This window comes from Varanus komodoensis, unplaced genomic scaffold, assembly GCF_004798865.1.
Source record: "Varanus komodoensis strain SLA01 unplaced genomic scaffold, ASM479886v1 scaffold4, whole genome shotgun sequence".
Lineage (NCBI taxonomy): Eukaryota > Metazoa > Chordata > Lepidosauria > Squamata > Varanidae > Varanus > Varanus komodoensis.
In genome coordinates, this window is record NW_025335941.1 from 28,379,207 (window position 1) to 28,392,362 (window position 13,156).

The 13,156-nt window shown below is 40.8% G+C and overlaps 1 protein-coding gene across 5 annotated transcripts in view; it reads left to right on the forward strand.

Annotated features, from left to right (window-relative positions):
* POU2F1 (POU class 2 homeobox 1) overlaps positions 1 to 13,156 on the forward strand; it is a 114,239-nt gene that overhangs the window by 56,701 nt on the left and 44,382 nt on the right. For all 5 annotated transcript variants that reach the window (XM_044442355.1, XM_044442356.1, XM_044442358.1 and 2 more), the window contains exon 2: positions 2,327 to 2,395. In XM_044442355.1, coding sequence (XP_044298290.1) covers positions 2,327 to 2,395 — 69 coding nt within the window. The remainder of the gene's footprint in view (positions 1 to 2,326; positions 2,396 to 13,156) is intronic.

Here is a 13,156-nt window from a genome sequence, read left to right on the forward strand (position 1 = left end):
TCAGTTTAACAATAGTGTTCCACTTGATAAATGATAATAGTAGGGCTCTGACAAAATTGTTCTCAGCAGCTTGAAACATTTTTGTCATTATTTTTTCTCCTTTTCAGTCTGTTCCAAAACTGCAGAAGTCTTTGCAGATGTGTTCTACCTCCCCTTTTACCAGCACTACATCTTGTAAATAGTGCATTGCTCTTTCTTGGTGATTTCCTTGTATTTGTCATTGCCAAATGGCCTGGTTCACATGACTACCCATTGTTTAAAGCATGCGTAGCATTGAATGACTAGAAGCCATGTGCATGGATTTCCTAGCAGCTTGCTTGCTCTTGCTACAATAAGCAGTAGATTCAAACTCTAGAGGTTTTGTCCTCCCACCAATCCAAATTCTGGCTTCAGACATCATGATGAACATCCCAGGAATCAGGCATCCTTGGGTTATTTAGTGCAGTGGGAGTGGATAGAAAGCAGCATATGTGCTTGCACCCACTGCATTTTTGACATAGACAGTGGATTATTAATGTTGTGTAAACTGGGTCAATAATGTAGCTATACTGGGTCGGAGGTCCTTCTTTGGGAGCCCTCTTTGAAGGAGATTAGGAGAGTGACTTCCTGGAGAAGGACCTTCTTTGCGGTAGCACTCCAGTTGTGGAACATGTTTCCCAGAGATGTGCGCCTGGCACCGACACTTTATTCTTTTCAGTGCCCGGCCAAAGCCATTTTGTTTTCCCATTATTTTAAGACCTAATTTCCATTTTTAATCGGACTTTTATTATGGATGTGCTGCTGTGGTTTTGTTGTTGGACCGTCCTGAGACTTTTATGTATAGGATGGGATGGAAAAGTTTTCAATAAATTAAAAAAAAACTGTTTTGAATGTGTTGTAAAGAATTATTTCCTAAACAGTGTCATGCAGCAGTGTATTCAACTTGACATAGTGATGAAATCATGCTATGGCAGAAGGTAGATGTCATAGCCCTGTTCTGAAAGGGCTAGGCATCACTAGTGCAAGCACTAAAAGGGTGAATCATATTGGGAGAAGCAGAGAAGTCCAAACAGAACTTTGAAGAATTGAACTACCGTATTTTTCGCTCTATAAAATGCACCTGACCATAAGACGCACCTAGTTTTTAGAGGAGGGATCCATGGAAAGCTTCCTGATAATCACAGGCACATTCCCCATCACTTCCCCATGGGCTTCATTCAAAGACGGGTTGCCATTTGAAAACACACACCGACCTGTGATTAACAGCTCTCACCTGCGCCGGAGGAGGTGGGCGGAGCAGGGCGTGCCGAGTGCGAGCTGGCCAGGTGTGGTACAACCGGCCCAGCAGCGTGCCGGAGGTGGTCTTCTGGGCGGTGCGGCAGCAGCGGCAGGTCTTCCTGGGCGGTGGGGGTGAGCAGTCCGTTCCTCCATGCGGCCGGCGGGTTAAAGCCCGTGGCTCCTCCTCCTCCGCACCGCTTCCCCTGAGCGGCACAGCTCTCACCTGTGCTGGGGGGGGAAGCGCGGAGCAGGGCGCGCCGAGCGCGTGCCGACCAACTGGTGTCACGTGGCGCAGCCGGGCCGGCAGTGTGCCAGCTGTGGTCTTCCGGTGGCGTGGCTGCGGCAGGTCTTCCTGGGCGGTGGGGGTGAGCAGTCCGTTCCTCCGTGCGGTCGGCGGGTTAAAGCCCGCGGCTCCTCCTCCTCCGTGGGAGGTCTTCCCAGGCAGTGGGGGTGAGCAGTCCGTCTCTCTGTGCGGCCGGTGGGTTAAAGCCCGCGGCTCCTCCTCCTCCGCACCGCTCCCACTGGGCGGCACAGCTCTCACCTGTGCCGGGGAGTGTGGAGCTGTGCGCGCTGAATGCGTGCTGGCCAGGTGGTGCCACGTGGTGCAGGTGGGCTGGCAGTGTCCCGAGCGTCGGGCACACACACATTCACTCTATAAGACGCACAGACATTTCCCCTTACTTTTGAGGGGGAAAAAGTGCGTCTTATAGAGCGAAAAATACGGTAAGTTTCTAGCAAAACAAATTTTACATTAAAGATGCCAAATTCAATAATCATCCTTTCAGCACAGTTTTACATGATTGCTTGCAAGAAGTAAAACATTTTTATGTAGCATCTTCATGAAATCCCTTTTCCCATTAGCTCTTTGAATGTAACTTTTACACAGGGTTTTACAATGCCATGGAGATTTCTGTACCGTAGTTTTCTAGATCCTTTTTTATATTTCTTAGGTGGCTAAATGAGGGTACACTGGCATTAATCAATGTGAAATTTCATATTTACCCTTGTAGAAATGATAGTGTCAGTAGAATTTTTCTGCCCTAATTATCATCTTTTGTTTCTAATGCAGACTCAAGAATGAACACTCCGTCAGAAACTAGTAAACCTGTAAAAATGGAGAGTGGGGATGGGGACACAGGTAAGAATAAGATGGTGCTTTGATCAGATATCCTAAAGAGATTGTGTTGATTTATGCAGGAGGATCATTTTCCTATTTCACTTAAGACCTTTCTTCTCTGGAAGGATGGGTTTTCAATAATGTGTGTTTCAGGCAGGTGCTGTCCAATTTGTTCAGATTGTAACTCCCACAACCACCAGCCAGCATGAACAATGTTTAAGGATTGTAGGAACTGTAGTCTGTTCTGTTTAACTTATTTTAATAATTAATTTTATTTATTTCAGTCATGGGATATCTAGTTTATTATTGTTTGGGGTATGTATATTATTTATATTTATCACTGTATTTATAGATTTTGCTGTGAACTGTCCAGAGACTAAAGTGATTGGACGGGCTAGAAATATCCCAAATAAATAAGTAGTCCAAAACATCTAGAGGGCATGAAGTTGCTTACCTGGTTTAGTGCATGATATAGTCATTTTCTTCATGTTCTCTTAACAATAATGAATATTTATATATATTCATATATAAATAAGTATTAGTAATGAACATAGTTCTGTCTTGCAGACATTAAACAGGGTTCTTTTTGTTAACTCATCTTTTCAGATTCTTCCTTATTCAATCTATATCTTCAGGTTTTCTTTTTGTTCTAGGGAAGTTGTTATATCTAAGAAGTTGATACTCTGAAATACTACTTTGCCTGTTTCTGACATGTTCATGTTGTTGGCATATGTGAAAGCACCACCAGAAGCCTTTCCTTTGAAATAACAGGCTACATAGAGACAGTGACTGGGTTTGCACAACATGGCAATCCATCATTGTTAACTAAGCACAGTGGGTTGTGGTATATCATCTGAACCCAGATTGCTTCTCACAGTGTGGCTTGTTGGGGCATTAAACCATCCTGACAACCCATGACTTGTTCAAGGAGTTGCTGAACCAACAATGGATTGATGTGTCATCTGAACCCAGGAGAATGACCTCATTGTGAAGCAGGGAGCTGCTTGGCAAGAGTGGCATCAATCATTTGCCACTCTTGGCAAGCTTGCCTATGCCACACCAACACGGCTTAGCTGATACCCTTGTGGAATAACCATTGATGGTTTGCCATTTTTAAAGGAGGAAAAGTAGCACAGATATGCACAAAATTCTTTTTTTAAAAATAGAATGGGCAGTTTTTTGGAGTTGTGTAAGTGCACAAATACAGCTGTCATTTTTTTTGTCTAATCTGCTATATTAGTCACAGCTGTAAAATGGTAGCAGAATAATGAGTCAAGTCTGCACATAGGCTAAAGTTCAACTATTTGACAACTGTCAGCTGTCTCTCTGTCAGTTGGAATGCATGAGCAAACAAGAAGAAACCACCAAGGTAAATACACCAAAATGGGGTGGGCTGTAGATTTCCCCCATAATAAGATAATTTTCTTTGTTTTAATTGTTGCACAAACACTTCTCACTGACATTAGGTGGAGAATTGAGAATTGTCCCAAAGGTGGAGGGCACTGAGAAGTGGCAGTGCAACACTTAAAACCCAGAAACCAGGTAAGACTACAAATTTTTGATAAGTGCACGCTTGCATAGCTCTAACAGATAGAGAAAAACAAATAAAAAAGCAATTTTGCACACAGTTGTGCCCCCACTTTCCACTGCACCTGCAAAAAGTGGGTAACAAGCTAGTGACAGTTGTTCCAAAGCACCCAGGGCTCCAAATGGAGAAAATCAACAAAAATTGGGTTTCATTGAGAACAGAAATGGGAAGACAATATGGATTCGGCCATTCAGGCCCCTTAAGATGGGGAAGGAGAGAGAAAACAATTCACAGTAAGCCCAGTTATTTGTTGGATGCCTTGTGGGTTGTTTAATGAAAAGCATGTGCCACTCAGCTTATTCAGGGGGTGGATTGTCATATTGTGCAAACTTTCCCATTGGTATGCTAAAGTTTTAAGGGCCACATCCTCTCCGTTTGTTCTTTTGTAGCCTAACTACTACACTCTCCACTAAAGTAGACACAGCCATTTCCCTGGATAGGGTGCTTTTCTCTTCTTCCTTGAAGTTGAAAAAGTATCATTCATCTTTGCCCAAAGTGCTTTCAATATGGCTGTATAAAATTTCTTGTCCATTTATGAGCTTGACAGTAGAGTGTTTTTACCAGTGGCATGAGAGCATTCCAGAATGTTTTTTCAAAGACATTACTGCCCTTTGAAATGTAAGGATAATCTTTTACAGAAAGTGACAAGGTGCTGTGGTGTTTCCAATATGGGTTAGTAAAGGGATGGATCTGCTGTTTGACTTCCATGCATTTGGATGGTACCATGATTTTGCATGCACATCTGTTACCTTCATTGATTTTTGCACAGCCATCTGTTCTGTATGTCTTCCCTGTTGTTTTTCAATTCTTTTCAACTTTGTAATGGTGTTTCATTCATGCATTTTCTATAGTGCCCAACAACCAAAGCTCTCCAAGCATGTAACATTTAATTTTTTCTGGGCTTCAGCCATTTTCTCATTTGACAATAACACATTTCTCAAGTAGTTTCCTTCATATTTTTGTATCTTACTTTTTTGTACCCATAAAGGTTAGCTGGAAAGGATATATGTACTGTGTAATCTCAATATGATACACTGGGAAGCAAGATTTAAAGTGGGTTGCTTTCTGAGAAAAATACATACCTTGTATCAAATATTTCTCAGTGATTTTGTCTGCAATTAATATCTGTGTTAGTCTTTCATCTCTTATGAATATTTTTATGCTCACATTAATAAAATTAACAAGAAACAGTGGAACAAGGTCACAACCTCATTCAAACTTGTTTACTGTGAAGTACATTTCACTGTATACAGTTGAGACTTGCTGGTTGGCTTGTTTAGGATTGCAGGTTGGATTTATTTAGGATAGGGTAGTGAAGATTAATACAGAAGAAATACTCTGCACTGCATTATTGGATAGTGACATAAAACATTAATTGTTGGATTCATTCAAGTTTTCTTTCTTCTCCTTGGTTCTTCCCACTCATTTCTACCAAGTTAAGAATAAATGTGCTTTAAAGACCTCTCTGGAATTATTTTAAATGTAAAGCAACTATAGGCCATCTATCTTCTAATGCGCTGCTGTTTTTTAACATATATGATTAAGGCAGAGGTGAGGGGACTGTTTCCCTCCAAAAGATGATGAACTCTCACTTCCACCTGTCCCAGTCAGAAGGGTGAATGGTCAAAGACTACTGGAATTCTTACCCCAGGACATGGTATGAAGTCACTTGAGGCAGCCATCATGCTGAAAAAAAGCAAATTTGGTCCAGTCAGTACTTGGAAGAGAGACCGCCTGGGAATCACATGTAGCCACCTTGTGGAAGAAATGTGAGATATAAATGTAATAAAGAAAGAATGAACGAACATCTGGAGAGCCATGGCTTCCCCATTCTTTTTAAGGCAGCCTAACATTGCTTTTTAAAATTTTCCCCCTATTATCTAGAGTTTTTTTAAAGTTAATTGACACTGCCGGTTGGCCATAAGAGGCTAGTTTTCCCATTAGCCAACTTGGACATTTTTACAAAGATTATATAAGTTCTGGAGGAAAACCTTTTATGATGCTCCAAATAATCACAGTCCATATTTTGGGCAGCATTTGAATCATGTTAGGATATTATCTCCATCAGAAGTTGCAGTGGACATTTCCCTTTGTTTTTGAACACAGAATAAGAGGTAAAAAAATATTGGCTAGGTATTAAAACAGGACTATGGTTAAAACTTGATTTTTTTCAATTTATTGTACTAATTTAATTTTTTTTAATTGTATTGTGCAAAAACAAATTGAAACTGCACTATTAGAGAAGGAAAAAAGATAACAAAAATACAATTTTTGAAAATGTGAGTTACATGCATAGTATATATCATTATGTATTAGTATATAACAGAACATGCTACTATTATTAAAATAATTATGCATATACTTAAGCAAAAGCACCCCAAATATCCATATATTTAACCATTTGTAGATTGTCTAAAGGCCACCCACTCAAAGATCAGAAGTTTCATTAAATCCTCCACCTGTTGTATGGTCATCATTCTGAAGTAGCAATATTAGTCTTCTAACAGTCAAAAGAATCCATTACATTGACCTTGTGTTAAATTCTTACAGGTGGCTAGGTAATTCAAAAGAACATGTGTATCCTTAAGTACTAAAGGATTGTTCACCACAAGATTTATCTGAATTATTACCCCCTTCGCAAAGGAAGGTGCTGTTTGGTACTGCCGAGAAGCAGCATTGCACCTGCAACAATTGGCCAGTTTAATTAAGCCATTATCAGGGATAACGGTGGCATACAGTATACTTAAAATATCAATTCTTGCTGAAATAAGCATAGCCTAAGATCCACGACCCCTTGCAAAATAGATAATAATAAATCTCTCCATTGATTGGGCAAAATGGAGTGCTCTGGTTTATTATTGCATTCTTCGTTGAAACCTTGTATATCCTATTTATTCAACAGTAAACAATATTGATATATGTGAATTGTAAATCCATGTAGCTGTTCAGCCTCAGTCAGTACTTTCAACAACGCAGTCAGCCCTGACTCTATAAAACCAGCAGGACCAACCCAGGACTCTAACAAATATTTCTGTTGCATATGTTGCCATGCAGTCATAGCTGGCAGTTTATATAGGTGGAAAATGGTAACAAAATTATCATCAGGACTGACGAGTTCATCCAAAGTAAAAATCAGCCTCTTTGCTCAAGCCTGCCGAACTAGCATTTTTCTTGCCAATTTTAAAATTCAGATTTCCCCATAAAGTTAATTTTGCTTGTGAAAATACATCAAACTGCACTTGATGTGAAAATGTATACCAGAGCTATCTAGCTGCTGCAATTAGAGGAAGCACACTATTTTGATATGATGAGACCCCAGTGCAATTCACTTGGGCAGAGGATCCAAAAATGAAGATTCCAAAACTGACAAGGGAGAAGAATCTAATCTAAGTGGAAGAGACCCAATAGATCTGAGGTTATATGGAAAAGTCAGGGAGGCCAAATTTGCCCTCTTTAATTCAAAGTTGCATCCTTTTCGAGATATTTATACTGCAGTGTAAAAAATGTATGAAATAATACAGTAAATTTCTAGGAATACTTTCCAGATCTGAATAAAAGAATACCACATAGAACAAACAATTCAAGCAATTATTATAAAGTTATTGAAACAGGCATGGAGGTAATGCTGCCTAACTAGATTTGGAACTGTACAAATATTCACTATCCAGTTTATTGCTATTCTAATCCACAAATTGTGGTGAATTGTTTTCAGGTAGAACTATATGTCAGAATATTCATGGGGGTGTTGTGATTCCTGTCCTATTATGATTTAGTGTGGCTTTCTTCTTGTCCTAGAGTAATCACACTGTGCATGTCCTACTCCTGCCAGGTGGAACAAGGATGCAAAAATTCACATAGCAGTGATGTCAGAACAAGAGAAATTGTTGTATAAATTCTAAAAATCAGGATAAATGGTTCAATGTAGGGCTGCAGCTTTGGCCGCAGCCCTGTGTTCTGTATAATTTTTTTCAGCTGCACCCTCAGTGCTGCCACTTCTTTCACAGCTATCTGTTTATGCAGATACCTTTGAGGGAAAACAATATTCTTTTTGTTCTTGTCATCTTTGCAAGTGGCATCCTGCATTGTAAATTGTATATGTAATTGGTTTATCAATATGATTTCAGACTTTTTAAAAACTTCCATCATAACCCTGCTTTCAGTTACTCTTGAGCTTTCCTGATTAACTTTCCAATTTATCATGCTACTTTTTTGCATTTCTATACCAAGTTGAGCTGTCATTCCTCATTAATCAGTTAATATAACTAAGAGATGGATGGCATCATATCTTACAAATATTTTGGAATGCAGTGCTTGGAATTCTTCAGCTATTTGCCTCACAAATGGAGGCATCAAGTTGCCTACCCCTGAATACCCAATACTGTTTATCTGTACTGTTGCAAGTGTGCATAACTGCCTACAAATATAATGCAAATACGCTGATTGTAAAAAGTGCAGTGCTTAAAGTACTATAAGAAGTGTTGTTAGTATTTTAGAAGTCATATAGTTGCCAGTCTGCTCCACTTGCAGGTAGAAGCACAGGAATTAAACAGATTCCTTGGGTTTTTAAAAAAATTAAAAATACATTCAAGTTAATAATCCTATTTTGAGGGCATTTAATCCTCTGTTGTTGAATAGCCTACTTATGGTGCATGCAGTACTTCTGAAATGTGTAGCAACCAGATGGAACATAGATCAAATCAACTCTGAAGTTGTTTTTGTTCAGGGACTTTGTGCAGTCCCATATACAAGATTTTCACACATTCAAAACTGCATTCGGGAAACTTGTAGCTCTCAGAAGAGTGCTTGGACTCTGCCCTGAGAAACCATGTGTCCTTGCATGGCACATGGTCAGGGCCAAGCTTCTTTTCCAGTTCTTTTCAGCTGTCACCTGCACTGCACAATAGGGAACTCTTTAAAGTCTCAGAAATATTTTTTCTTAAGCAACAAATATTTTACCTCAGAATTCATCTAGTTTTGTCTTTTTTTCAGAACAGAGGAGAAAAATAGATGGATTGAATCAGACCTTTGTCCTTGTGAATATTTGTCACAAGATTTCTGCCCTGACTTCTACCTTCCTTTACTTCTCTTCATTGGTATCCACCCTCCACTAATCTATTGGGGTTTTACAATTCCAATCTGCCTATGGTGCTTGTCTTCTTAGTCAGGTTTGTAGATGACTAGATCTCAGAGTAAGTGCCTACCTCAGTAAGGACGTTAATTACCTTCAAGCTCATGCCTTTGCCCAGTTTGACCCTAGTGTTATTGTGATAGCCTGTAAAGGTATGGTTTCAGAGCATCTTACAACTTAGGTACTAGTACAAAACAGCTTTGGCCATGCCTTTGCTTCTCCTGCCTTGATTGTCATATTAATCTTGACTGTAGTCAATTGATCTTTTCACCCAAAGGTCTCATCTATTTTTTGTAGACCATCTGATCCTAAGAATCCAGTGCTGCTAGCTTTATGAACAACCAGTTCCATCAGTGATAATCAGCTGAGGTTGACATTGTTGGAATCCAGGGAGAGATGAGACAGATACTGAGAGCTGTTGTGTCTCCAAAGCTGTAAATAAATACATTGACAGACAACTAGAATTCTGTGGCTCAGATGGTCTTGGTACCTAGTTAAATTCTTGAGTACATGGAACTTCTGGTTACCTAATTCAGGTCTTGCTACCTGGAGTTAGAGTTGCAATGATTCTGGGAATCTGGTCATCTCCTGGTCCTCTCTTGTGCTGGATCTTATTTAGGAAGTGAGTCAAGCCTTCTTCTGCAGTGTGTGCAGCACATATAAAGCCCACATGTCATGTGCGCAAAAGAGGGGCACCACTTGCACAGCGTCATGTGGGCGCGATTCTTTGTGGGCATTCACATGAACATTTGGTACTAAGTCAGACTCAGGACCACAAGAAAACAGGCTGGAATCCAGGGAGGCGAACCATGGAGATCTGATGTGTTCATAGAATAGTAGAGTTGGAAGGGGCCATGAATGCCATTGGGTCCAACCTCCTGCTGTTGCAGGACACCAAGTTACACCATCCCATCTGGGTGGCTGTCCAGTTTCTTTTTGAACATCTGTAAGAGAGGCCACTACCTCTCTAGGCAACTGGTTCCATTGCTGTATAGCTCTGACAATGAGGAAGCTTTTCCTGATATCTAGCCTCAATCTGGGTTGTCTCAGCCTCATTATTCCATGTCCTACACTCTGGTATCAGCAAGAAGAGATCTTGACCGTCCTCTTTGTGCACTGCTTCCAAACTCTGGATCATTTTTGTTGCCCTCCTCTGGATCCTGTCTAATTTTTCTACATCTTTCTTAAATGTTGATGTTCAGAACTGGATGCAGTATTACAGAGGAGGTCTGACTATTGAGGAGTACAGGGGAACTACTAGTTTTCGTGATTTGGAAGTAATACTTCTGTTAATGCATCCTGAAATAGCATATGTCCTTTTGTCAGCTGCATCACATTGTTGGCTCATATTTAGCCTATTGTTCTCAATTGCTTGGAGATATTTTTCTTTTTCAGTTCTGTTGAACCATGTACTCCCCATCTTGGATCGATGCATTTGCTTTCTTTTTCCTAGGTGGAGGATTTGGCACTTGTCCTTATTGAATCTCATTCTGTTGATATTCACCATTCCACCCAATTTTGTATCGTCTACAGATTTTATTATCTTTCCTTGTACTTCTTCATCCAAATCATTAATACAGATGTTGAAGAGCATTGGGCCCAGAACTGAACCCTGTGACACCCCACTAGTTACCTCCATTCAATTTGAGAAGGTGCCATATATGAGCACTCTTTGTGTCTGATTTAGCAGCCAATTTTGAATCCGCCTAATAGTCCCATTTTCTATTTAGTCCCATTTTGCCTATCAGAATGTTGTGCGTGAATGTTGCACTATGTCAAAAGCTTTGCTAAAGTCTAGGTAGATTATGTCCACAGTGTTCCCTCTGTCCATTTGTGAGGTTACTCAGTCAAAAAATGAGATTAAATTAGTCTGACATTAGTCTAAATTAGCCTTTTATGACTCTGGGATGGAGTTCTTTGGGCCCTGGATATTTGAACATGTGTATTCCATCTAGATATCCCTTGATCATTTGTCTGTCAATCTTGGACTGCCATCTCTCACTTTCAGCTTGTATTCCTCTAGGTTGTAGATTTTTTTTGTGGGAGAAGACTGGGGCGAAGCAGGAATTCTCTATTCTCTCATCCCCAATGCAGATTCCTCACACATTCCTACCTAGTCTTGGCACTTACTTCCTAGAGCATTTCTTGGAAATAACAGTCGTGGTACCTAACTCAGATAATTTGTTGTTGTTAGTTGTGAAGTCGTGTCTGATCCATCGCGGCCCCATGGACAACATTCCTTCAGGCCTTCCTGTCTTCCACCATCCCCTGGAGTCCACCTAAGCTCACACCAACTGTTTCACTGACTCCATCCAGCCACCTCATCCTCTGCCGTCCCCTTCTTCTTTTGCCATCTATTGTTCCCAGCATTAGGCTCTTCTCCAGGAAGTCCTTCCTTCTCATTAGGTGGCCAAAGTATTTGAGTTTCATCTTCACTATCTGGCCTTCTGAAGAGCAGTCAGGGTTGATCTCCTCTAGGACTGACTGGTTTGATCACCTTGCGGTCCAGGGGACTCGCAGGAGTCTCTTCCAGCAGCACAATTCAAAGGCATTAATCCTTCGGTGCTCAGCCTTCCTTATGGTCCAGCTTTCACAGCCATACCTTGCAACTGGGAAGACCATAGCCTTGACTATACGCACTTTTGTTGGCAGGGTGATGTCTCTACTTTTTAGTATGCTGTCTAGATTTGCCATAGCTTTCCTCCCCAGGAGCAAGCGTCTTTTAATCTCTTGGCTGCAGTCCCCATCTGCGGTAATCTTGGAGCCCAGGAAAATAAAATCTGTCACTACCTCCATTTCTTCCCCATCTATTTGCCAGGAAGTGAGAGGACCGGATGCCTTGATCTTAGTTTTCTTAATGTTGAGTTTCAAGCCAACTTTTGTGCTCTCCTCCACCCGCATCAAGAGGCTCTTTAGTTCCTCTTCACTTTCTACCATGGGAGTGGTATCATCTGCATATCTGAGGTTGTTGATATTTCTCCCAGCAATCTTAATTCCAACTGGTGATTCATCTAGCCCTGCCTTTCTCATGATGTGCTCTGCATATAAGTTAAATAGGCAGGGCGACAGTATACAGCCTTGCTGAACTCCTTTCTCAATTTTGAACCAATCAGTGGTTCTGTGTCCAGTTCTCACTGTTGCTTCTTGACCCGCGTATAGGTTTCTCAAGAGACAAATAAGATGGTCTGGTACTCCCATGTCTTTAAGAACTTGCCACAATTTGTTGTGATCCACACAATCAAAAGCTTTAGTATAGTCAGTGAAGCAGAAATAGATGTTTTTCTGGAACTCTCTTGCTTTCTCCATGATCCAGCATATGTTGGCAATTTGATCTCTAGTTCCTCTCCCTCTTCGAAATCCTGCCTGTACTTCTGGGGCCACATACTGCTGGAGCCTAGCTTGTAGGATTTTGAGCATAACTTTGCTAGCATGTGAAATGAGTGCAGTGGTGCGGTAGTTTGAACATTCTTTGGCATTGCCCTTCTTTGGGATGGGAATGTAAACTGACCTTTTCCAATCCTGTGGCCACTGTTGAGTTTTCCAAATTTGCTGGCATATTGAGTGTAGCACTTTTACTGCATCGTCTTTTAGGATTTTGAATAGTTCAGCTGGAATACTGTCACCTCCACTAGGTTTGTTGTTGCTCCGACTTCCTAAGGCCCATTTGACTTCACATTCCAGGATGCCTGGCTCGAGGTCAGTGACCACCCCATCGTGGTTATTAAGCTCTTTCTTGTATAGTTCGTCTGTGTAATCTTGCCACCTCTTCTTAATCTCTTCTGCCTCTATTAGGTCCCTGCCATTTTGGTCCTTTTTCATGCCCATATTTGCATGAAACGTTCCCTTCATATCTCCAATTTTCTTGAAGAGATCTCTGGTCCTCCCTATTCTATTGTTTTCTTCTATTTCTTTGCACTGTTCATTTAAGAAGGCATTCTTATCTCTTCTAGCTATTCTCTGGAATTCTGCATTCAATTGGGTGTATCTTTCTCCTTCTCCCTTGCCTTTCACTTCCATTTTTTCCTCAGCTATTTGTAAAGTTTCCTCAGACAGCCATTTTACTTTC